The following is a 27,792-nucleotide window of genomic DNA, read 5'->3' on the forward strand; positions in this document are numbered from 1 at the left end:
ATAACAATGAATTTCAATCAGATAGACTGAATGATCTTTTCATTGCACAGGCCGAGGAGGGTAACTTTTGATGAAATGAACATGAATCACTGCTGATGACATCTACTGAAGAAAAGGTTCCAACCAAGATGAAAAAGGACGTGAATAAACAAAGCATGAATGATGAAGATTGCTTGCTGTACTTTTTCATTCACGGAGCTTTAACTAAAGGGTCTGGATGTGTGTAGGGGAATGTGTGTTTGGTTTCTTCAAGGTCTCACAGTGCCTTGATTATCTTTCCACCCATTTACTGGATCACTAAAGAAAAACAATACAATTAGAGCGCCAATAACTGTTTCGACTGCAAGAAACTTGATGTACCTACAAACGCAACTCTGCAAATGCGTGTGTTTCAGGTGTGATCAAACCAAAAACTGGCTCCTTTTTAACTGTAAAGTCCGTGAAAATGGAACAATAAATGAAACTTTATCTAACTTTTCGCCGTGTGTAACTGCTGGATAGAGTTAGCCCGGCCCATCTGGTGCGGCAAATGGCCCAACTCACCAGGGAGCAAGGGGAGTGAGAGAGGGGGAGATGGTAAAGGGGGGAGGAGAGAGAAGGGGGGTCGGATTGAAAACAGATCAGCAGCCTGAAGATCTCAACACCACCGCATGTCTCTGCAACAACTGTCGAGTGAAGCCAAATCCGCTTTTACTTCCAAACTTTTACGCGTACTCGAGAAAAACAAACAACAAAGCTTTTACGCATCATGTTCGTTTTCTGAAAAGCGCGCAAAGCACGCACACAAGAGCGCACCTCTTGTTGAAGATGGATTGTAAGAAAAAGTTAGACTCGACTTGTGCTCCGCACTGAATCACTCTCCGGGATAGAGGAGTTGGTAATGTGCAAACTTTGAGTGTCTCCAAACTTTTTTTTTCTTTTTTTTAAACTGTTCATGGAGTTTCGCGTCAAGTCCGGAGAGGCTTGTTTGCGCGTTTTGCGTTCGATGGTGGTGCCAGCTTAGTCCTAGTTTACGGTAATCAGACTCCAGGCAAAGTTTTCCTCGGGACAATAAGAGAGTGGAAGAGCCTCGGTTTCGAAGTGACGGACACGGTAGATAAGGTAAGGCAACTCTGTGGTGATGCTGACAGCAGCGGGGTGGGGGGGGGGGGAAGTCGCTTTAATGTTGCCTTGCGCTTCTGTGTATATGTATTTTCTGCTCTAATATTCATACTTGAGTGTAGTTTAAAGTGTTTTAGCGGCTGGGTTCTACTCCTTTCCCCCCTCGCTCTCTCTCTTTGCTGCGTTGCGTGTCAACGGCAGATGAGGGTTAGAGCAGCTTCACATCTCATTTGCACTTTGAACTTATCTGACACAGGAATCCAAAAAATGTTCGTCCTGCAACCTGATCCATATGGGAAGAGATGTGATCAGAAAGCTCGGCGCCAATCCCTCTACAGAGCTTTTAATAGTTCAACACAAAGTATAGTAGTGTTTTCCACTGGTGTCTCCAGACACTGCAGCCCTGACTCAAAACCACTCAAATAACCTGCAAATTCAACTTTGAATTTGACATGTTCCAACATCATGAAAACCACAAAAACCCATTGTTTTTTTTACCTTACATTTCACCTTTGGTAAGGCTTGACTGAAAAAAACCAATTAGTGTCACACATTGCACTAACGCCCACGCACTTTGGCGTTTGGGGCACTTTTGACTTTTTTAATCTCCTAATGCTCCAAAGCAAAGAAACAAACATGAGGCAGAAAGTGTGAGGAATGCAGTAGCAGCATGGACACATTGGAGCCTGTGACAGGACTGTGGGAGATGTGTACTTATTGTTGAAAGATTCAAAGTTTACTGTTTGCTCTCCAGCCTGAGTAGTCAACAAACACTTGATGCCTTTGTGGGGCTCTTAAGTAGCTATATTTGCGGTTGGCTTTTACTCCTATCTAACAGGCGCTGCTAATGATCTCCAAACTCATGGGTCAACTTATGAGTCCCACTTTTTTCACTTAGTTGTTTTGGCCTACATATAAATGAAAAAGAAACTGTTTTCTTGCATGCTGATGAGAAACAAACTAAATCGTGGGCTTTAAGAAAAAAAGAAGATAAGACTAAAAGAATAGTTAAATCAAAAGGAATGAATGTGTGAAAGTTGTGTGAAAAACAAAACAGTATTGGTGATCTTTAAAGAAAGGAGTATGTGCATGTATGTTTTCCGCTTCACATGATGACAACTCCAGTCATGGCTGACTGAGGTGATTTGCATGAGAAAAAAAAAGAAAAAGTTTTAGTGCATTTGGCCATTGTGAGGAATGAAGAGTTCCAACAGTTAGGGCCTACGGAGAGTGAAAGGAGTAAAGAATGGATGAGCCTATTCAGCTCATTCAGCCTCAGTTCGGGGGAGAGCCATAGTGGCCATGTCACTTTCATCTCCACAGCCCAGCCCCTGTGTGCTGTTGTATGTGTGCTGCTTTAGCCCCCCGTTTTCACACATCCCCTCTGTGCATCGGCCCCACTTTATTGATCTGCTCCTTTTTTCTTGCCTCTTTTCTAAAAGTCCGCAGAAAATTTAATGAACCAAATACTGGAAAAAGAGTGACTGTGTGTGTGTGTGTGTGTGTGTGTGTCTGTGGGTGTGTGTATGTGTGTGTGTGTGTGTGTGTGTGTGTGTGTGTGTGTGTGTGTGTGTGTGTGTGTGTGTGTGTGTGTGTGTGTGTCTGTGTTGGAGGAGTATAGGCCAAGAAGAGGGGTGGGGAGGGGGGGGGCACAGCTTTTTTTGAAAGCAAATACCGATGAAGTCTAGCGTACAGGGACAGAGAGGAGGGTTGGAGGAGAGGGTGAAGAGGGTGAAGTCTGAGTGACTCTGAGGAGGGGGAGGAACGCTCCCCACCACCACCACAACCACCCACTCCTGCTGAGTAAACTTAAAAGTTGAAGAAAAAAAAAAGAATGCCTTCTCCTCCAACCCATCCCACTGCGACCCTCGTTTCACTGATCTAAGACACTGTACTGCAGCGATGAAGCCGTTCAGCAGTCTGTTACCTTGCGATGGCAGCCGCAAGAAAACGCAGCCTGTGTGGGGATGTGGAAGGCTGGGTGGGTGCTTCTGAGGCCTCTGTGGTTTGGCTGAAAAATGTTTGCACTGGAATTTAGTGGCTGTGGATGAAGGGTAGCTGCTGCCTTTTCCCTTAATCACTGTGTAAACCTCTGACCTGCTTATTATTCCCACTGTAAAGTCATACCGTTTATGTGTTCTTTAATGTTTCTGGAGGTATTTAGTGATTAACTGTTGTTTTGGCGAGCCATACTTCTCTTCACTTTTTGTGTCATTCATTACAGTTAGTTGATTTCTGTATATCTCAAACTACAACAAGAGGATTTTCAATAGTGATAGACCGATACATCCGCCGGACGATATTATCGGTCGATATTTGCATATTTTACTTGAACTGGCATCGGCCGATGCAGGCTGCTGCTTTCGCCGATAGTTTTTTTCCTGGCATTATTTACAGACAGGCGTCCACAGGCAGCACCGTGTTGCTGGAGATGCTTTTTTTTAAGTTCAATAAACGTTCGTCCTTTAAAATTGAGATACAGTATGTTATCATTGTGTAATTTTTATGATGTGAATTGAGGGAGCAAAAGTAGTTTCAGCTCCAAATATCGGCTCAAGAAAATTGTCAGCTAAGGACGATGAAAAAAAAAATCGATATCAGCATCAGCCGGAAAAGAATCCATATCGGTCGATCCTTACTTGCATTCTGGTCTTCTGAGGATGTAGATAAGAGTGTCTCTATTGTTTAAAAAATGATGGTACCAATAACCTTAAAAGGCTACCAATACCAAAATAATACTTAATTCAATACCCTTGTTATTTACTTCATTTGATGCCCATCGTGTGAATGGAAGCATCTCTGCCAACCCCATGAAATATACCACGCTCGAACTTCTCTACACCACAGACTGTGTGTTGTCGCTGCTGTGGCAGTGGGCAGTATCAAGCACCAATACCCAGCTCTACTTAAACATGATGAACATATAAAATGGTGAATCTTGCTCTTTGAATATTAATACTATTTGTTGTAGTACCTTAAGAACCGAACGTAACCCATACGGACATGCCACAACTGTGGAGCATTTCCCTCGCAGACAGGCGGCGTTGTTACCATATGGTAAGGTCCGCGTCAACAACATAGGTAGTGTGTTGTTTTTAGTTTTTACGTTTCCTCCTGTATCGCTTGGACGTGCGATGGAAGCTCTAGACAGATGTACTGAACAAAACTTTTCATTCCTCACGGTTCCATCCAGCTCTCACTGCATTTCAACTTCAGTGATGCAGAGGAACGTCTCCACCAAACTGACTGCAGTGTTTCAGCTATACCTTTTAGTATCAGATCAGTGTGCTAGGTACTAGTTACAACAGATGGGAACAAATGTGACACAGTGGAGCAGTTTCTATTGGTACCATCTACAACTTGTGACACTGGAAATGCAAAAATAACTGTTCTAATGTGTAAAGAACTGATCTGAAATGAGGCGTAAGGGATCCGAGGTAGATAAGTAAAACAGTGGATCTCCTTCACGTCTGTCAAGGACATTTTTGAGTTAATTTTTAAGGAAAAAAGGAAACAGGAAAAACCTTTTCTCCACAGTTATATCCTAGTAATTTACTTTAACAAAAAATAATGAACGCTTGTGAACATTATTGTAGTATCAGTTATCCGAGTGTCTCGTGTCGTGGTGTCTTCTCCACACAGAGGAGGGCTCTGTTGTAGATTGAAACCTGCTCATGTGCAGGGAGGAATTGATGAGACTTTAATGGTCATTTAGGGGGCTGTAAAAGGTTGCTATGTGTTGGGCGATGTCGCAGCGATCTTTCACACTCAGCCTGCACTTCAGATGGAGGGGAAAAGTGGGAGAGCGAGAGAGAGACGGTCGCGTACATTCATGTGTAGAGCCCTTCACTCAATCCCATCTTCGGCACTGGACAATCCCTGTTTGTTTTAACGCCTGCTGTTTCACTCCCCTCGAGGCATCCTGTTCATTCTCCCTCAAGTGTGTGAGGTTAAATAGGCTCACATCATAACACTTTTCACTCCCTCCTGCCTCCCCCTCTTTACACTAGAGCAGCTATGAGTGGACACTCCAATCCCAGAACAGAAAGTGAGGTCACGCTGGTTTGTACCGCTGCCGTCAAAAGAACACGTTCACACCATAAGGCCTCTAAAAACACAAATGTAACTGAGAAAAGGCGCGGAGCCCCGATATGCATTTAACAAGCCATTTTAAGGGCAGTAAGGTATAATAACTGACAAGCTCATTACAGGCCGATTGACCTCATCAATCACTGGAAGAGCTCCCTTTCGTCTGGAACAGGAACACACAATTGAAGCGGAAATAGGTTGTCTCAGGTAAATTATTCAAGTCATACAACAAACTCTAACAACCCTCTTCCTACACCGGTGCCTCTGTAATTCTTAAACTGTAGAAGTAGAGGAAGCACAAGACCGTAGCCAGCTCCAATACCTCCAAAAGGGAGGAAAGCTTTAACAGATTGAGCCTTGTATACACTCTGTGTGATGCATGATGTGTCATCACCAGCACAGTATAAAGATCTTCCCATCACATTCTGGCCCAACTCTTCATACACTCTTTAACTCGCATACTGACTCATCGGAAACCAAGTTTCCCAAAAGCATTTCAGCAGTAACCTCATCATTGTCTATCGTTTTACAAAGGAACAATGGTGGTCCTAGCTTTGGGGTCTTCTGGGGAAACCTTGCCCAGGTCACGGGAGGTCACTTCATTTGCAGGAGGGGGGGGATGGTGAAGCTAATTTCATTATCTCAACACAAGATAAACTCCACAGACAATGGAAAGTGACAGGTTGTTGTTTTTTTCATCCCAACACTACACAATCTTTTTATTTGCGTTCACTTCTCACAGCACATTCAGTCACAAGTTGATGGTGGAAATCATACATTTAAGCTGCAATGAGTAGTTGATTAATTTTGTGATTGTATTGAGTATTTTATACGACACAAAAATCCCACAACTCACCAGTCCCAAATCCTCAAAGTGCATGTTTGCTGATTTCCATTGTCTTCTATGAAAGTAAACTGAATATCTTTGGACAATGGAAAAGTAGAATGGGATGTTTTCATAATTTTCTTACATTTTATAGCCCATGCATTTAATCCATTATTCAAGAAAATAATTGAGAGATGTCTAACTAATGAAATGACTGTTATTTGCATTCCTACACAATTTTCAACGACTAAATGAAAACCTGATGGTGATTAGGGAAGGGAAAGAATGAGAAAGATGGGGAAAGAGAGGATAATAGAACTTATTAAAGCACCAAATATGTTACTGCAACTACTAGTTAATTGGTTGAAAAAATATTTGATGACATTTTAAGAATTTTTGTCTTCCTCTGTAGGTTCAATATATTTAGTTTGAATACCATTTGCTTTTGTTACTGTTACTATTACCTTGATAAAGATAATACAATTTATTTTTCACTCCCCTATTGGAGGGCCGCTCAGCAGCAATGTGCTTGATGCGATAATTGGAAGCCATCTTTGTCTGTATTGACTTTAATGGGCCTTCAGGCTGGCATCATTTGTGATTTTCCACCTTAAATGTTGCTAAGATTGTAGAGCATTCTGTGACTTTGAATGTTTAAGGTTATCTTTATTGGCCATGAGGGGAAATTTGTTACGCAGTCTCTATTCACATAAAAGTAGAAGTCAAATTAAACAACAAAATAAAAACACAATAAACCACATAGCTTTAGCAGGGTAACAGAATCCAGAATCAAGCATGTAAAGAGTGCAAATGTGCAAGGGAAGTGCAAGAAATGCAGTCAGAGTGCTGTTAAGAAAATCAGTGGCACATGGAATAAAGGAGACATGAAACTTCCTGGTTCTCCTAACGGTACTCTCAAACAGCATCTTGAGGACAGAAGGGGCGACACTACAGGTGAATAGGAAAAACAAAACTAAGAGCTATCACCATTAAACGTCCAGGTTCCAGGATATGGCCATTCAGGACTGTGATAAAGCATGATCATCTTGCATCACGACTAAGGGCAGATACATTTACACAAGTATGCAAACACAGACACTTTGAGCTATGCTAGATCGATTTCCCACATCGTTACATTCTTGACTGTGTCCCCTGAAAATCATAGCCCAACGAGGTGCAGTCTGAGCAGCTCATGATCCTCCTCAGACGCCATGTTTGTTGACTACACTACGCTCTGATTAGGTCTATATTACCCCCCTGAAGACTGTGGTTCATCAGTGTATATGAGAGCATGTTGTGTATGTTCCCCTGGGATGTGCGACCGGGCCCTGCTGGCCCTGGGGCTGGTTTCACAAAGGTAGACTTTGACTTTTAGATTCAACTGCTAGGCAGACTTCATATAGATATCTAAATTCATCCAACTAACACTTTCGCTAATTTTTTAAAAACATGTCTAGACTAATCTAGCAGCAAATTTACTGTGAGACTGGTCTAAAGGTGCATCCATACCCAATGTGATGGCTGCTATGTACGCAACAAGATTACATACAAAGTCTGTACAGAAGTGATTACACATGATATCAAGCTAGGAGTGGGTAAGGCAAATCTTGCATTTGTTAGTTGCTAGCTAACAGCAGCTTAGCTGGGCGCCAATTGCGCGGAGGATTCAATTGGCGCGATGATTCAAATATGTGCAAGCAATGCAACACTGGCGTTTCTTGCGTTTCTTGGGATTTATAGCGGCCATTTCATCGGGTCTGCCCACCTGTACTTGCATGGATCATGTTTCTGCCCTAACTGTTGGTTGACAAAAAAGGCAATTTTAAGACATTGTTTTGGCCCCTGGCAAATAGCGATAGGTCGTAGTCATTGTTTTAAATAATGTGCAACTATGTGATGATATGGTAGAATATGAGAGCTCATGAATGCTTCCCTTACTCCATCCTCTGGTAAAGTAATTAACTTGTGTCTGTAAAAAGATGATCAGCTGTTAGTACCTTCAGGCATTTGACTGTAAGGAGAAGGATCATGATTTCTCTTCACTGTATCAAAAACACTTCCTCATCAAACAACCAACAGGCTTTGCTATGTGACTGTGAGCTACTGAGATAGACTGACACAAGCTTGCAGACAATGCGCCATTGTCTGCCATGTTTGCCGCAGGCCTTAATCTGATGCAGAGGCAGAGATTGGGGTCTATACAGAGGCCACTGACAACAAAATGCAGCCAACATAGAGAGAAAGAAAGAGGGGAGGGAGGTGGGATCTGTTTGTGCTCCTAACTCTGGGGTTTGTGTTGGGAGGGGAGAGGGTAAGGAGTTTGTTAGTTATGACTTGCACTAGGCCCTCCCATTGCTATAAAGTCAACGCAGCCTCAAGGGCAGGGTGGTTGTGCGCCTTTTCTTACGTTTCCATATGATGGGAGATATTAGATTCCCAAACGTGCTGACTCAGTGCCAGGCCACAGTCTCCTCTCAGATAGAAGTCGGAGACAAGAGACGGAGAAACAGAGAGAGTCAGAGTTCAGTTTGGATATAGAGGCATGTGGTTGTCTTTAGCAACAAGCTCTGCGACCTTCCCCGCCTCCCTCCCAACATTGCTGCCATCATCTCCTCTCTCTGTTCTCTTGTCTCTTGCTCTGGCTCTGTGCCAAAAGGAGGTTTGCTCATGTTTTGTAATCAGCTCATTAGAGAGAAAGTGGGATGAAAACCACGCTGGTTATGTGCAGGGCAATCTCTGTGCTCGGTTGTTTCACATGCGAGAAATGTCAGGCTGCTCACAGACAGATGTCAGTGGTGTCAACAGGTGGTCATAGCATAGCAAAGCATTCCAGGAAAAAAGGTGGTGAAGACAGCATAAAATCTACATAGATGTAATTTTTTTTCTTGCTGTGGAAGGCTGTATGCATGTTTTTTTAGTCATAAAGTACACATTTCTGTTGAAAGTTGCATGTTAAAGAAGGCAACAATATGAAAATGATTATTTAACACTTGTCTGGTTTTTGTGTTTAGAAGTGGTGGTAATGTGGCTCTTGATTGATTTCATTTATGTCATTTTGAGCCACATGCTTATTAGTTTTAGAGTCTGATTTACTGCCACAATAAAATAAATCAATCAACACGCATTTCAAGGGGCAATCCATGGATTTGACACATAAAGGTCCGTTTACTTGTCATGGGGACTTCACCAGCATCATGTCTTCTCTGACAGAGGAGGTTTCTCATCATCAGTGGGCTTAGAGACAACAATTGTTTAAGTCTGTTGTGGGGTTTCAAAGATGCTTGGAATTTTCCAGCCAGTAGGCATGGGAACTGAAACCCGGTATTGAACAGGTTCCGGGGCTAAATGACTGTAATACTTACAAGCACGGACTCAGGGATGTCTCATGCTCTGTTCATTTACCTCAGAACTGGGAATTGGGAATGATGTCATACCCGAGTTGACTGGGTTCCAATAACAAGTGGGAAAACCATTATATTTAATGTTGTGAGGGGGAGTCTAGTCATGCTTGCTATTGTTAGCAATACCGGTTGATGCGATGCATTAGGAGGTATTCTGCATGTACAAAAACCATTGCAACATGCCCAAGACATGGAAGATGGACAGCACTGTGTGTACGACTGATTAAATGAGACACAAATAAGACAGTGTTTTTTATTCCCACACCTTAACAGCCATGTTGTTTTGTGAGGTCAGGGTTGGTTATTTAACTGTCTCTTGAGCGTCTGCTCGCTTGATGGAAGGGTGATAGTAAATTCAAATTTGTGAAGCCCTCACTAGTGTTTTCCAAAAGCTCAACACCCTCACTGAAACACCTAAACAATGTAAACGTGGCTTTATCTCATTTTCTTAGTCCTTTTCCAGTGAGTATATTTGTCAGGGCCACACACAGACCAGTCCCTCTGTTTGATCTCAGCTGATTAAACCTTCTTTCTGTCCCCTCTTGCTTTTCTTCCTCACAATCAAATATTTTAATGCAGTCAGTCTCCAGATTTAGTTATTCTCATTTACAACAGAAAGAGCATAACATAGTCATTAAATTGCAGCAAGTTAAGTGTGAACAGAAGGTTGAAATGGTGATGAAAATATTTTTAAATTTGGCTGGCTTAGTGTGTGGTGGTCAGTTACAATTACCATAAGATCTCACCTAGCGACATGTTCTGACAGCTGCTGCTGACAGATCCTGGGCCAACACAAACACACACATCCACTGATATCCCCCCAACTTCAAGGGAAGTCCCCATCCTGTCACCAAAGGCCTGACTGAGATCTGACTTGGACGTAGCAGCAGCTGGCTCGTGTGGGCCAGCAATGCACAACCACAGACGCAGACCATCAGCTATCACAAGCACTTGTACTGGAGTGGTGAATTCACCACAACAATGTGGAAGTCGCACCCACTGTGAAACCTGAGTGTAGCAGATGCCAACTTTGATTTGGACAAATCTTTATTCACTGGTTTGCAGGCATATCCGCTGTGGTTCTGCAGAGGTACACACACACACACACACACAAAGCCAGTTTTGCTTAAGTAGTTGCGAGGTTATTGACAGCTGAGGCAGTCGAGAGTGAGTGCTAACAACACATTTAGGTGGAGTGACCCAGTCCAAATGCTTCAGAGAGGAAGCTGCCTGACTCAGCAGTGTGCAATGTGGCACCAGCGACAGCTGTGACTTTTACACAGACTATTACGCGGTTACAGGGTCAGTTTGGTGTTCTCTCAGCTGTGATATGTCAGCAATAAAAACATCAGTGTTCAACTTTGATAAATAACAAAGACTATTAAGGCTGCAAGATCACACACATCCATTAGTTGTAGTCGAATTGAATTAATCGAATTAACTATTTTGTTTAATTAATCAGTTGGAGTCGTTTTGTAAGAAAAAAAGTCAAAACTCTCTGATTCCAGCTTCTTAAATGTGAATATTTTGTGGTTTCTTTATTCTTTTATGTCAGTAAATTGGACAAGAAAAGATATTTCAGGATGCCATTGTGGTATTTGTGCTGGACACTGACCATATTTTTTTTTACCATTTTCTGAAATCTTATAGACCAAACAACTTTGATGAATCAAGCAAATATTTAACAGATTAATCAACAATGATTGTAATCGTTATAGTTGCAGCCCTACAGAATATAAAATGTTCGTAAATCTAGGAAAATGCACTTAACAATTTCCCAGAGTCCGAGCATGCTTGCTTTTAAGTTTACGATTTCATACAATGAGATAAGCAAATGTTCACATTTAGCATGTTTGTCACAACGTTTGGAATGATCTTCATGTTATTCTGGCCAGACACTCATGGTTTCCAGAGGATGAAGCCTACTGAGTTTGGTGATCCCTATTATTTTCTCTAGTCCCACAATCAGGTTGACATCTGTGTATTTTAGTGAATTGTCTCATGATCCCCGCACAAGGAAATATGCTACCTTTAGGAGTTCCCTGACCTTTCCTCTCCTACCATCATCTGGTCAGTAATTCAATTTATCCAACACTTTGAGTATGACGAAATACCTGCTTATCCCTCGTGGCTGCAGACTCTTAAATTATCAAAATTGTTGTGTATTAATTGTCTTTCAATTGATTGAATAACGAACTGGTCCGACACTTCACACATCCTCATGTAACCACACCTAGGGTTAGGGTTACATTAATTCTACCCTTACCCCCAGTATCTTTTGGGATTCTCTGGAGGAAAAAAACTAAATTGCATCTATGTAGATTCCTCGCTGCCCGGGATTGTGTGAAGACCATGAGCTCCACATCTGTTTTCTGTTGGTTGAGGGAGACGGAGAGATCAACCACAGGATATTGCCTTTACTAGCAGGAAAGGTCAGGTTCAGGGGTGGGGTAAGAACTCATCCACAGGGCTTTTCTCTGCTGTTTTAGATGCCTTTTATATTACATCAGTTGTTAGGTGCTCATTACTCTCTATCTTCTGCAATCCACAGGATGATTGGGTTTTGGTAAGGGATTTGAGTCCCTATGGAAGATTGTGAAGGTTTGGAACGGATAGAAGATTTATTTTTTTCAAAGTGTAATGATCTAATTTACATGGTGAAATTTGAATCACCCACAGGTTATATTCCCCTTGCTTTTTTCATTTCCCTTAGTTACTGAGCCATGTGAAGCACTTAAACAGCCTGCCTATAGAAACCTGCACCCTGGTTTAGGGAATGATATTGTGACAATACTCTCCTCCCTGCTTCAGTGGCCTGAATCTATACCTGTGTGACAGCCTGTAGTGATGTTGTTTCAACCTCTGAATCAGACTAATGGCTAATGTGTTTCTGTCAGACCCCTCACAATCTACTGCATGACCTTTTAGACCTGAGCTTCGAATCCTCACAGAGAGAGTATTCTCCAAAGAGTGATTCACTCATGGAGAATGTGCCCTGTCCCAGTCCAAACTTGTCTTCTCCCAGAGGTCTCTGAAACTTGCCGTCCATAGAAGTGTATCATCTATCAACATGAACATTTATCGTCCGAGATGAATTGCTTTGCAATGGTATCACGCATTTTTTGCTGGATGTTTAGATATTAAAAGTTGTTGTTCTGAGGGAAATATTTGGCTCTTTAGATGATAAATGCTCAACCACGTTGTTGGTGCTGGACAGGTAGTGTACAGTGGTTTTCAACTAGCTCTTAAGGGAACTGCTCAGTTGGGTGATAATGCTGAGGGACACCTTTTACGGTATTATTTGATCTATTATTATTTAAGAATGTTGATTTTAGCTTTTTTAAAGATTTATTACTCTGTATAAAACTTTTTTAAATTTCCAGGTTTTATCTAGCACATTTGGTAAACTTCTGGGAATTAGCCGAATGTATGATTGGTAACAATAAATACAATTGATGACACTGAATGGAAACCGCAGACCAATTTTAGCCTCTATAAGCTGTAATGGAGTATAACAAATGCATAGAGGATTAAGTGGTCTAATATAGGATCTCGCTTTGTAACCAGCTTTGTGTTACACTGATTTAAAAGTAATTAGGCCAGAGTTTTCTTTTACCTCTGTATGACCCAAGGGGCATGTTAATATTTCTTCTCTTAATTATCTTGGCGTCAAATTACAGAAATCAAAACATTTAAACATTTCAACGAGTGAAGTTGGCAAGAATATTTCAGATGTGGTTAACCAAGTGAGTTTTAGAATGTGGTTTAAAACCAAGATAATGCAATTTCCGAAGAAACTGCGGTGGGTTTGCGGGCTGCTTGAAAAGCAGGAAGTTGGACTACATGGCTTTATGTATAGCTGGGAGCTGAACAGCATTGCTGCCCTAACTTTATATGACGGAGTTGCTGAAAGAGTCTTAAGTTGGAATAGTAGCACAGGGATAAAGTGGACAGCATATAGATATAAAATGTGTAGTCATTGAGATTTTTATTTTAAAAGTCCTCAGTGGTCACAAAAAGTTGGCCGTAAGATCCTGTTATTTTTGGGTTTTTTATTTTGAAATCCTGACCTACTCCAGGGCCCCGTGTGAAGCTCCTGCTTCCATCAAGGTAAGATTAACATGAGAAACAAGATTCAAACTCAAGCTCATTACTCAAAGGAAAAAACAATGAAACAATTGAATTTAGAAATATAGTATTTACCGCTAAAAATGTTTGGTGGTACCTTTATTGTTTGTCGCTACATGTCAAGATACAGTATAGAGCAAAAATCAAGTCAAGCGGTTGTTTATGACAGACATCAGTCTAATTAGCAAATCTCAATCAGCTGCGTGTCCCACCTGCAATTAAAGGTTGCCATGGTGATGATAACTGCTGAGACTCTAGGGTCAGACAGTAAATGTAATAGTGGTTAAGCTGATTAGCTGATGTATTACTCAAAAACCTAATTCCTATCATCCAAATGTTCATGTATTTTTTTTTTAGAAAGAAGGCACTCTGCTGAACATATTGCTGTAAAATATGTCTCCATGGTGTCAAACATGGGAAAAAGAGCTAGTTGGAAAAGCCCCTTTTGTTAATTCTGGTCTCAGTTAACATCAGAGTCAGTGGGGTAGTTGGGGGGCACAGCACAAAATGTTTTGTTTAAATCTTTTTCTGAGTTTTCATGTCCATTTACCAAAACTGTTGGTAATTTTTATAATTTATTTTTTTAAGTATGAAAGTTACTACACTAAAGGTCATTTAGATATCGTCCCCTATGAGCTGAATTTGGAAGTGGGAAGTTTGAATAGACTTTCTATATTAAATGGCGTTGCATTAATTAGGTGCCACAAAACAAGGTGAGAATTAGAATAACAAAGAGAAACCGAGAGGAAAATATGGGATTGCTTGCTCCAGTCCCACCAATGAGTGGACTGTTGGGTACTGCAGCAGCCAAAACTAAAAAGGAGCTGTGTTGTCAAAGGAAGGAAGTATTTCGGTAAGCTCTTGTAGAGACAACATTTGGTCAGTTAAATTAAAGGTTTCTAGTGAGACTGTTGCAGAGTACCAAAGAACTTTGGCCAAGGTGGTTAGGGCTGGCCATGTGAGAGGAAAAACAGCTGTATTCTGTATGAATTATGCAAAGAGCTCTCTGGATCCAGCTATGGTGAAGGTACAGCTGAAGCACAGTGAAACAAGAAGCCTGTGTGGACTCCCTCACCACCACCCCCTCCCTTTGCTTCCACACCTGTCCACCTGTAAATAAAATCTGACGGTTTCAGCATTCCTTCTGAGTCTATCATTGTTTTTAGCCTTTTGCCCATTTAGGGTGCAACTGGATTAAGGGTTAAGAGCTGCATCAGTGAATATATGTATCACAGCTTCAAGGACGGGATGTCACAAGAACCAATGTTTTTCTAAAGTACTGTAGATACAGGGGGATGCAATTCTTTCATTTTATTGTTCTAGCTGGTCAAGATAGAGCTAATATGACTACTTTATATATTATAATATATATAATATAATATATAATAATAATCCATCAGTTCTCAGTTCTCGTCAGCAATGTTACAAAGTGAAAAAAATGTAAGTAAGGTAAGGTATTTCAGTTTCCACCACTGTCACTAACCAAGTTACTAGCCATCATTCACATATTTTTTTTTCCCATTTTGAAGTATTGCATTGGAAAGCTTTATGGAAATGGGGATAAAACTTCCTTAATTGTGCAAAGAAGGTTTTTACGCTACATTAAAAGAGTTAATGTGCTAAATGGGTTGTGGCAATGCCTTTGCTGAATGAGTTCTGATGTAACAGACATTTAACTCACACGGCTGATCAGCTGTTTCTGCTTTTGGCATCTTCCAGGATATTCCCATAACAAGTCTTCATCTCAAGACAGCATGAAACATGACCAATACTAGCTGACATGAAAGAACTATTAAAACTCCTCAAGACCTCTTTCCATTTTTCTCTCATAGATGCCAGGTTGAGATGAGGTTACATGGACCAGGCCACTTGCTATCTTTCTGGTTATCAACCTCTACTTCTTCTACTCTGTTTATTGAACTTCTGACCACACTCGATGTAGCCAAGTTTATTTGCTCTGAACCAGTTGATTAAAAAATGCCTCCAATTCACATCAGTTCTCTTAGCAATTGAATGGAATGATGGCTACTGAAGCACAATGGTGAACAATCTGATCACAACACTATAAGCAGCGCAATCATCGCTTCTGCAATAAAGACACAAAAGTATGTAAAACAAAACCAGATTTTGGCTTTTGATGGTTGTTATGTTAACCTGCATGATGTCCCCATCAGAAACCTGAGTAGAGAGGTCTGCAGTTGGCATAGGGGCAGGAGACCTCACCTATCTTTCTCTCTCATTTTGCCAAGTGAGCAGAGTGTGGGACAGCAGTTGGTGAGCCTGTCATTGTGTATGTGTGAATTCACTGTGTGCACCCGTGTAAACGTGTGCGTGCGTGCGTGCGTGCGTGCGTGTGTGTGTGTGTGTGTGTGTGTGTGTGTGTGTGTGTATGTGTGTGTGTGTGTGTGTGTGTGTGTGTGTGTGTGTGTGTGTGTGTGTGTGTGTGTGTGTGTGTGTGTGTGTGTGTGTGTGCTGCCAGGAAAGAGAGCCTACCAGCATACGGATCACATTGACTGAAAGATAGGAAGGAAGAAAGTAAGAACAGCAAAGCCTGGAAATCCTCAAATTCAGAGGGCCTCTTTTGATGTGTGTTTGCATTCCTTTCAGTGTTGGTGAAAGGGGAGCTGTTGAACGGTAGTGAAGGAGAGGAACACTCCAAACTGACCGAGGTGCTAAGAAAAACACACACCAGGTCTTATAACAAAGGTCCTGCGAGTGTGAGGTGGAGGGGGCTGAAGGTAAATTAACAGAGAGAAGAAAGGACGAGGCACTGAGACGGTTGTCCTTAAATCAGAGAAAATCTGGAGCAAGGAATTCATTCGTCAAGCAATTACTCTGACTTTCTTTTTTCAAGATATTAGCATTTTCTTAGAAAAAACTAGGGCTGCCCCCGACCGAGGATTTTAGTCATTTTTGTCATTTAGAGCGATTAGTCGACTAATCGACGCATATTACCCACCCCCCCTTCCCCCAAAAAAATTTGGCCTAAGCAACTGAATAACAGGAATTGTTTATTCTTTTTCCTGTGACCAATGGACTAATGAAATTTTGGTTGGCTAATGATTTCTGACTCTTTGGGGGCAACCCTAGAAAAAAGCTTCACAAACAAGCGATTGCACTGCATTGCACTGGAAACAAGTGAAATTATCCGAACCCCTTATGATTTTAAGACTGATTGTGGCAGCAGAAATCATAACAGTGACTTTCCCCATTACCTCAGTCTTTTTCCTGTACCTTGTGTGGTTAATGTCTGGATGGTTCATCAAAGTAAGGGCTGCGGACTGAGTTTAAAAACAACATTGAGGAATTCTTTGAATTTATTAAATACACGACATATTCACTGGCATCTGGGTTCACTTCCATAAACCTTGTCAAGTCTTGCAGACAGATTCTTTACCAAACCTCACTTTGAATGTTTGTAAAATAATTCACCACAGGCAAAGACATTTTTCAATGGAAAAACATCCAGTTTTGTGGTTGGTGGCAGGAAGGAACAAGAACAAAGAAGCCTCACTGTAAAATTTAGGATTACAGTTTTGGACATAGTTAATTCAGCCTTACAAAGAAAAATCAGCTTTGAATTGAAATTAACTAAATAAATCATTTTTAAAGCAATAATCACTAAGATTCTTGTTATGGGATGTGGTTTTTAGAAAGACATGGTTATGGTGTTTTGCCATGTACTTCCCAGAATTCATTTGGTAAGCAGACAGTAAATCCACTCCTGGGGCGTCTTTTTCCTCATTTTGAGGTCAGCTCAATATCACTTCCTGTGACAGGTCTTATAGACAGATGTAGACATTTTCATGAGCTAGAGGTTAAAGAGGTGATTCATCAGACATAACATACAATGGAAGATTTCTTTATGTTGTATTAATGTTTATCTTTGAAAAGTACAGAATCATTATTTAACTTCTTGGTAGTCTGGGGACAGTAGTCCCTGAATGGAAATAGCAAAATTCATTAAATATCCTCAATTGTGCAAAAAGTTGATTGATGTGAAAAGGGATGTGAAAACATCTTTACAAATAAGCTCTGACGTGGTGACCATTTAGCTCATGAGTGATCAGCTGTTGGCGTCTTCACGGATATTCCCATTATGTGCCATCATCTCTGGACAGCATGAAACATGACCAATACTTGCAGACATGAACTAACAAACAATTAAAAGTTGTCAAATTGAATCAAATTCCTAAAGACCTCTTTACATTTTCCCTCCTAAATGCCAGAGTTAGATGCAGTTAGATGGTGGTAAGACGACTTGTTTTGTTTCCAGTCAGCAACCTCTACTTCTTCTATTCTGTTTACTGGAGGATTACAATGTGTAGCCTATCCTGTCTTTAATTCAGGATGCACCCTTTCAAAGTACTATATCTGGGTCCAAGTTGGTCCTTGTTTTTCCACAATGCCGCAGTGCCGTGTTTAAGTGTCATTTCGGCGTAAACACTTGCATATATCAAATTAGCCATCGAGACAATTTTTTTGTGTATAAACTATTAACGGAGATATCCGGGAGATTCGCTAACCGTCGCTAGCAGCCAGACGTGGCTACTATAATTAGCTTGGGGCATTACAGTGAAGGCATTAAATGGCTTTTTTAACCACTAATAATGCTTGTAGTAGCATGATAAGAGTATATTTATATGTATATTTGTATACAAAATGTAATCTGTTTACAAACTTGGTAATAAAGTTGATTCTGATTCTTATTCTGATACACATAAAACAAAGCACAAACAACGTAGTTAGTGAACCCAGAGTTTATTAAAAGAGTGTTTTAAAGACTTACCTACTGGCCCCTGTACCAGCTCCTCTCATAGTAAAGTCCATTCAAGTGGATTAGCAAAGTCAATTCAAAAGGAAGGAGCCCATTGGTGATTTGTTTTCTGTGTAGGGACTCTTCTCATGCTACTGCAGAGGTTTGCTGTTATTTTCAGCAGTATCAGTGGTTAAAAAAGACGTTTTAATGCCTTCACCGTACTGCCCCGAGCTAATCACTGTTAGCGGTGGTATCGAGTCTTCAGGATTTCTCCGTTAATAGTTGTTACACGAAAAAAACTGTCTCCATGGTTTATTTGATGTTTGGAAGTGTCGAAAAAGACCATTGGATGATTTTATGCAGGAACTACACTTTAAAGAGATAGGATAAAATAACAAACAAGGGAGTTACTGCTTTCCTATTGATGAAAAGGTGTCTCAATGAAGTAAGCAGTGATCGTAAAAGGTTCACAGGTGCGGCCATTGTTTTGTTGTATGTGTTTGGACACGGAAATAGTATATTGAAAAGGCGTTTCGTCAGACTTAAAGACCAGATAGCCATTTGGACATTTTCACTTTAATTTTGCTTCACAGTTGAATGGAAACACAGCTTGTGTGTGTTCTGAGTGGGGGTAATCCTGTCCTGCTATCTGGAGTCCCAAGCCTGTGGTCACATGGCACAAGAGGGTGGAGAAAGGAGGTGTGGGGTGTGCTTATCCTGTTCGTGCCGCAACGGGCTGCCCAGCCAACCAGAAGATGAGAAAAGAAGTGCACCCTTGTTGTTTGTTCGCCTTTGGCCCCTGCCATCTGTCCGCTTGGTTCCTGACACCTGTACCAGCCTGTCAGAGCTGGGCTTCCCTGTCATTGGGGGGGCAACGTGGGTTTGGCCTGTAGGGAGACACAAGGGTGGTGGGGGGGTTAGATCAGGGTGAAGTTTGGGCCACTTTTTGAGAAATGAACTCAATTTTAGCAGGTTTATTTTTGACAGTTTTTAGATCTAACAGTCCCCTAAACTGCGCCTCCTGATTCAGTTTTTTGTATTTTGAGGTAAATAACCTTTACAGGTGCTTTTACCCCAAACCACTTCTCGTCAAAATATTGGCTCGAGGTTCAGAGGCAATAGGAAAGCAAATAGTTGGCATGCTGTAAAAGCATGGAAAGAGCTATTAATGCGGTGCCAGATGTTCATCAGACGGTGATGTAAAGGGGAGGATTCTCAGATATTTTCAAGGGGCAGACTGCTTAAAAGGCAAACTCTGTTGTAGTGAGCACTGGAGTGTTCATGGGCACATCTTATCTTTGCCAAGAGAGTTCACTACCAAAAAGAGCCTGTTTTCTGGGCAAGTCTGACTAAGATAAAAGCCCATGAAAGAGCACATTAAATTCTATCACAAAGGTGATGTCAGAGTGACGGAGCTCTCCAAGACAAGACTCAAGGACATTTTGGCACCAGAAAAAAAGAAACAGATGCAGCCTAAACCTGTTAGTCACCCACCTCTAATCGGCTTACATTGGCTCAGTGACAGGCGACTGGCACCTCCGAAGGGTCACAGACATGGCTGCTAATACACACACGTCACAATAAAGGACGACATGTTGGATATCCACATGAAACCAAAATCAACACAGCACACATTAGACTTTAGTGGTAACCAGATCACTGAACAAGTACCTTCTCCTTTCAATGACAGTATCTTTCTCAGCAGTTATGTAAATGCATTTCCATATTCGCATGCCCTTTGTGATTCTGATGGCCTGTGATTTGTTTTTTATGGTCTTTCTTACATCTAAATTTCACATTTGTTTCCCTGACTTGAGGGGAAAATTCCAGATAGCTGTTTCAGGGTGTTGTTTGTGTCCTCTGGACCCAAGTTAAGTCATAAACACATTTGTTTAATAAGACTTGAGATGGCAATATAACTTCTGTGGTATATTTGCGTAAAGTTTTAATCAACTCTTTTCCCATAGCTGCCAACAGGTGTGAGCAGCAGACTCAGCAGTCAGATGTCCTAAAATGTCACTTTCCCAAACATGAAAAGAAGTAATTTTCCTCGCTTGCACCTGTGAAACATGAATCACTCCTCTCTGATTACAGCCACGTTACTCGGTCTTGCCAAATTGTCATCTCAGCGATCTGTCAAAGCACACAGACATTTTCTCGCCAGTGTCTGAAACCAGGTGGAAAAGCGACCACAAGCTCGCCGGAGAGTGTGGAATGACTTCTCCCGCCTAGGCCTGGGTCTTGTTTGTTCTCAGCAGAGGATGATCTTGTAGGTCCCACCAAGTCAAACAAGTGGCACGTTGCCAAGTCATCGAGTCATTCACACAGACGTGAGGAGGTATTGACACAGTGTGTGCGGCTCAAACCTCAGAGCTAAGGGCCACTCACATTTACAATTGGAACAGAAGAGGACTGTGAACTCATTACATCAAACTGAGAAACCTGTGTGTGTGTTTAGGGCCTGGCCTGACATAAGTTACACTGACTGAATAAATACACACGCAAATCACAGTGTAAACTTTGTTATACACTTCAGTTTTTGTAATAATGCAACTCTTGCTTCCTAGATGGTCTGGCATTTGACAAAAAAGTAAATATTTATGAATATTTTTTCATATAATATTATCATTATTATACACACACTGTATTGCATTGTCAATCAATTCTAGAAATGAATATATTCATCTAGAATCAATACAAATGAAATAAAAAGCTAAATAGTAGTTTCTTCAGTATCAGTCAATTGCTGACCACTTAAAGTTTGAATATGTAGAATCATTATTAAAAGCTATATATAAAAAAAATAATAACAATAATACACCCACTTGGTGTTTTGAGGGGTACAGAACGAAAGTATTGCTTTTCCATAAAAAAATATATTAAGTGTGAAATATTAATATTATTATTTTTTTTATTTTTTTTTACGGGTTTGACAATGACTTTCTGTCCCGCTCTGTTTCCATTGGAGCAGTTAATAGCGTTGAGCGTTGCTGGTTGCTAGGGTTGTCTGTTGTTGGGTGCAGCTGCTTAGGAGCCTCAGTGAAGGGGGCGTTATTTGTCCCAACAGCTGAGTGAGCGGAGACGGGCAAAAAGCAGAGTCAATATAGGCCAAGCATTCACTCCATTGACAGAGAGAAAGGAGAGAAACGCCATTCAAACACAAGCCCAAATGGCTACGTTTCTCCTTGATCGCTAACATCACTTTCATCTTTACTTAGCTGGAACAGCTAACGCTAACTGTCCGTCAAACTCCTCTAATCCTTGTTTTTATGCTGTGATTTGCTGGAGGGGATGGGTTCAAACAGACTCAAACAGACTCTGGTCTCCTGTAGGCTATTGGGCCGGGTCTGACCAACCTGGCAACCCGACTGCTGTCATTATTTTTTGTTGTTGCGACTACCATCTTGAGACACTAGATGGTGGTGCTCGGCTCATTCTCCATATTCAACCTTTAATTAATAAAATAATAAAATAAATCACTATATGAAACCATTTCTAAATCATGCCAAGCATCGTTTTCTTCTGCATCTGTAGAAACGTTTTTTTTTCTATCAGATCACATATTCTGACAGATACCAATACATCTGATAGGCCGATATCAGCTCACTGATGAACCGTTTGGCTCTATTCATTTGTCTGTTTATGAGGAAGATAAAACCTGTTTCAGGAGTATGAGCAGTTTTGTGTCTGAGAAGACTTACTATATTTTATTTCAAATTTCTACAGTGTTTCTAAGCTTCTATATTTTTTTCAAAGTCCTGAATGATCCTGCCATCAGTCATTATCCATATTCCCATGTACACCATACTCATTTACATCCTTCCTGAAAACCTTCATGGAATTAACAAGGTTAAACAATTTATTCAACTGAACAGCACTCTACACACCTTTTCTATTTTTCATGTTCACAGTCAAGATAAGATATTGAACCTAACATTAGTGTCTCTCCTGCCTGTCCAGGTTGTGACGGACATTGAAGAGCAGCATGGAGACTTCAGCTCCAACAGCCACTGAGAAGAAGGAGTGTAAGGGTTCAGGTCTGGATGGAAGCAGCTTCTCAGAAATCCCAAAGAAGCCCTCGCCCACCACTCTTACCAGAGGTACAGCCTTTTCTCACCTACTTTCTTAACTACATATTAAACATACTGTAAGGAGGACCTACTGTACATACAGTGGATATTACACATAATAGCCGCAGAACAATAATTTAAACACTATTATAATACAGTACTCCTGTATCCTGTTGTTTTTATAGGATCGTGTACTCTGCAGTGCAGTGAACTGAAACATTATGGCTAGTCACATAAGTAGCTGGGTTGCACATGAAAAGAGTTAGACCAAAAGCTAGGGGCCGCATGTTTCTGAGATGTCAGAGAATGGGTGATGAAAAAATGTTATAATGAGGTCGAAAGACCTTGTTCTTACCTCCCGAGTGTAAAATTCATGAATTACTAAAGAAGGCTGGCATAGCAGTGGACTACATGGTGTATCAGAGTCCTCGGATAAAGGCGGGAGGGAAGCACCTTTGAAATGCTAAGAAGATATCGTATGACATTGTGGCGTTAGCGTTATTTCTGCTTAATGATGGGCTTGGTGGCCTGCCACGAGAGGAGCCACGAGCATTAATTGTTTAGGGGATGCGGGGTGAGAAACTAGGACGTTTCAGAGCGCCCTCCCTGGCACCTCCACAAAGAGGCCACAAGTTTTTCAAACCAGCAAAGAATAAAATATTGCACTTGCCATAACATGAATAATTTAGTCATGTACACAGTTATGACCATTGTGTTATATGCAGGCTGTGGTGGATGAATTTTCATAACCTTGCACCACTGATAAAAGTAGTGTCCACCCATCAGGGATTATTTGTTCTTGTGAGGAAGCACAGAGGTTGCAGTGTGTGCAAGATTCCCACTATAAAGGGGTCATAATTAAAAGATGAGCGCTCATGTTTTCATTAGTGAATGTGTGATGAAAACTCCTCGTAATGAGGTTTGAGGACCTTGTTCGGGCCTCTGAGGTACCGCTTTTATAAATTACTTACGCCTGCTGGTGGACACTGGAGCCCCTCCGGAAGACACGCTGGCATCATCTGAGGGGCCACTGCCGGAACCTATCATTCAAGTAGCTTTACTGTTTAATGAAGGGCCTGGTGGCCTGCCATCACAAAGCTCACTTTTTCAGACAGGGGAACAGTAAAAGTAGGACATTAGTATGTCATTAGATAGTTTTAATGCTCTGCTTTTGTTTTGATTGATTATTCCTTCTTTTTTATTTGAACTGGTTCTCAAATTAGTATGCATGTGGAATCAAGAATGTGGGGCAAATGTGAATAAATCAAGCAGCTTGGAAACATTCTTTGTAAGATGTCACAAACTGGCTTACTTAAAGGTCCTCTTTTATTCAGCTTACTTGTATTTGAAATGGAATTACAAAGTACTCCAAACCATGCAGAATACATTAAAACTTTTCTTTTAAGCTTGAAAATGAAGCCGCTGAATACAATAGTGTAACTTAAGCAGAAACATCCTGAGAACATCTTGTTCACCCTAATCCGTTGTGTCAGCTGGCCACGAATCTCATAACTTTCATGAGAGCTCACTTTGCTTATGTTTCATAGAGGCATGCCTTACCCTGTTGAACTTGTCTGTGTCTCTGAGTGAGAAGGCATAATGGAAGTGTGTCTGGGTCCAAGTGGAAGCAAAGGAAAGTGGATAGAGGCGAGGGATGTTGGCGCAGAAGTGTTCAGTTCAGTCCATATGATAGGAATCAAGCTTCTTTCTCGGGGCCTTGTTAATGCTTTTAAATGGGCACCCACATTTTGTGTGACAGCCTGCATCTGTCTCGCAGCAACAGGGCATGCTTCTACAGGCACGGCCCCTGCAACCCGACTCCCAGGACTCAGGGATTTATGAGTCTGTGTCGGCTTGCGCTTTACCATGTCAGAGTAACATGTGTCCAGATTAGGTACCAGAACTGTAAAACATCTCATGGTTTCAAAGGAATACCTGTGATTGATGCACCCCCTCCCCTTCCCCACTTCACAGCAAAGACTAGCATATGGTCCGCTCAGATGTGCTGCGTTCTGAGGAAGAGCGACAGTTTCAAACACAGATCCGCCAACTTGTTTTTTTACAATCCTTATTATATTCTAAGAAAGTTTGCCAAAGAGAATTTTTCCATCATCCCTCACTGTGGTGTTGACTGTACGAGGCCAGTGGAGCAGACGAACTCGCTAACAATGATTATTTCTGCCTAAGCAGTGCGTTATATTCATCTTTCTTAGAGTTCGGCCGTAGCTTGCGAACTCCTGACAGAGATTGATGTTCTTCAGCGAAAAGAACACATTGTCCACAGATAATTATTCACAGCTTTGATGTATCTAAGGAGGATGCCAATGAGAGGCACCACAAAAAACAGATCCTCACCTTTGTCAACACGCGTGTCTCACTTGTACTCAAACAAGAACACAGCATTAAATCACCCAACCTCCGGTTTTTCACCTGAAAATTGATCAGCTGTGGACTCGTAGTGGTCACTGTGGCGTAGATTGATGAAGAAAAGGAGTCTGGTGTAATTAGTTTAGAAGGGAGTCGAGCGCGGCTTCGTGATAAGGAGCTGTGTTTTAATCATGGTCATCGTGGGTAAGTCTGACATGGAGCTCTAGTCTGAAGGGTCTCCACTGGGGTCCCCACACTGGCCACAAGGCCTTTCTCTGGAGGGTTCTCTGAAGCGGGTCACCCTCCACTCCTTCCCTCCCCTCCCCTCCCCGACAGAGAAAAATGTCCCAGAGAAAAATAGACCCCCCCTCCCCCTCCTCCCTCCCCATCCATAGGCCTACTCCAAAGGGACAGCCACTAATCTTCCTGAGAAAGAGATTGCTGCCTTTCTTTCTACGCTCCTAAATGAGGCTCTTACGCTGCTGTGGTTCCACAGACCGGGTTAGAGGTGGAGGGGGGTTATGCAGGGATGACCGCATTCATGCCAGACCCCTGCGCGCCCTTTTGGTTTAACTCCTTGGCCCTCCACCTTAGTTGAAAGAATCAGAGAATCCATCTCCTGATGCCTGAAGTATTCGACTAAAAAAGAAAAAGACAAATGCAGTTCACAAAGACCACGGTACTCTGTAACATCGAGTTCATTATTTTTTGTTTGTACAATGCAACTTTATGTGTCTTCGCTATTTAAAGAAAGAGATCGAGATCAAGATTGAGTTACAAGGCTGTACATACAAGAAACATCTCCCCGCTCTGAAAACCTCCAAACATTTCATGGATTTCATTGTCAACAGCCCAAAGTACATATTCGTGTCCCCAGAGCTGAGAAAGAATCGGTGTCATCTACAGTAACATTTTGTAACAGCATTCAATAATGCCTTTCCTGATACTTGAGAAGACCTGCGAGCAACAAGCTTACAGGAAGGCCTATTGACCAAGTCCCTCTGTTGTTTATTTTCCTGTCAGGGTCTATAGCCACACACTATCAGGAGCTCACTGCTGTCCTCCAAGAATGACTTCAAGAGAGGCTGATATTGTTTCTGTCCCGGAATAACTTTCAACCATGACCTTCTACCTTGCAAACTTATAGCTTCATTATGTGCAGAGACAGTACACCGAGATGTCCAGTGTGCCTGATTGCCGATTGCTGTGTAAAAGCTCAAAACACAGGTTTTTGAGCCCTGAGTATTGGCCTGTGTCATCTCTTATTACAGGGCGTTCTCATCACAGAAGTGCTTCCTTTCATACTAAGAGAAGCAGCAGTGTGCTTCTCCTCCAGTGATTGGTAGCAATTATAATAATAATACTAATGATAATAGCTTTATTTGTATAGCCTGTTTAAAAAAAGCAGTTTATAAAGTGCTTTGACAGCTCAAATCAAAACGCACACACATATAGAAAAGTATAAACAAAACAAATAATAATAATAATAGTGAACTCCAGTAAGGTGAAACATAAAGGCATTTACACAAGAAGAAAGAAGGGGGCAATATTAATGGACAAAGGAAAGTATTATTAGCTTAAGGTGCTTGCAAAGAAAAATAAAAAAGATAAAAATATTATAAAAAGACGACATCACAGGCAAGTCTATAAAGATGAGTTTTAAGAAGGGATTTAAAAGAGGATTCTGATTCAGCGAGCCTTATCTTCGCGCACAGGTGGTTCCAAAGCTGAGGCGCTCTGACGGGGTCCGCGCGGTCACCTCTGGATTTGAGCCTCGGCCTTGGAACAGTTAAGAGAGACCCGCCCGCGGATCTAAGACTGCCAATAGGCTTGTATGGGGTCAGCATGTCTGAAATGTATTCTGGGGCTAGACCTTGACGAGCCTTAAAAGTGATCAGTAAAATCTTAAAATCAAGTCTAAAACGTACAGGGAGCCAGTGAAGTGAAGCCAGGATTGGAGTAATGTGATGTCATCTGTTAAAAACTTAAAACTGTTCTGTTCACAAGGGTTTTGAAGCCTACTGTATATATATATAGATATATATATCTATATATATATATATAGATATATATAAATGTATTATCATTACTTTATTTTATTTTACATTTAATTCAAAACTGAATTATACATTAGATTTTTTTTTTAGAATGTTCACTTAAAACAAGTAAGCAAAGAAACCGCAAGCTGAATCGTCCACAGAGTTCAGAGGAATTCTTGACAAGTTGAAAGCACTGTAGAGACTCGTCTTCCTGGTTTTGAAGAGGAATATCTCAAGACAAATGTTTATTTCAGTGAGTGCTTAGAAGACAGCCATGAAGGCAAATATGAAGCAGCCTAGTCTTGAAATTGTATTTTCTGAGCCATTGCCTATAGTATGTAGACTGAACGTTGCACTGACAGCCTTTGGAAGGTCTCTAATGTGGTTATGAAGCATAAATCAGACTCAAATGAGAGGATATTTCTGATATTGGTTGTTTCTTTGGAACGCTCTGCCTCTGCTTCAAAGCAGCCCGAGTTAAAAAAGCAACATGGTATGCTTTGGGCAATGTCTGCGAATATAAATCTCTCTGTACCAGAGGCGTCTACACACACAGGGCCCAAAGACAACATGTTACATTCCTCACCATTTACAAGCAGTGGGAGAGGAGGTGGAGGCAATATATGGATGCTTTAGGGGATTAACCAACACCCCGTCTGCCAGCTTTCTCTCCCTATCCCCCCGACTCTCTCCCTTCTCCCTTGCTTGTACTTCCCTTTTTCTTTTTGTGCTTCATCCTCTCTTAAACAGAAAGCTCTTTCCCAGCATGCAGAGTGTAATCCACGCCGCTGCCTCTAAGACACTTCCTGCCTGTTTTGTTTGTTGGGCTGATGGGAATCAGTGCAATAAGGTGCCGAGCTCTCTCGTCTCTCGTCTCTCTAAGGTGTCGCCTCAGGCAACAGCTTTCTTTTGACGAAAAGACGCCTCATGTTATTAAAGAACTTGCAGAAAGACCATGGCTGTGGGTTTCTACTGGTTCACCTCTCAATCTCCCTGACCCAGTGTAACCCTC

General features: G+C 41.5%; 1 protein-coding gene across 1 annotated transcript in view; it reads left to right on the forward strand.

Moving 5' to 3' along the window:
• Window positions 1-824: 824 nt before the first annotated feature.
• gli2a (GLI family zinc finger 2a) overlaps window positions 825-27,792 on the forward strand; it is a 100,364-nt gene continuing 73,396 nt past the window's right edge. Inside the window, exons 1-2 of the mRNA XM_083922013.1 lie at window positions 825-1,101; window positions 22,265-22,404. Coding sequence (XP_083778139.1) covers window positions 22,290-22,404 — 115 coding nt within the window. The 5' untranslated portion in view covers window positions 825-1,101; window positions 22,265-22,289. The remainder of the gene's footprint in view (window positions 1,102-22,264; window positions 22,405-27,792) is intronic.

Source organism: Echiichthys vipera (genome assembly GCF_963691815.1).
Source record: "Echiichthys vipera genome assembly, chromosome: 10".
NCBI lineage: Eukaryota > Metazoa > Chordata > Actinopteri > Perciformes > Trachinidae > Echiichthys > Echiichthys vipera.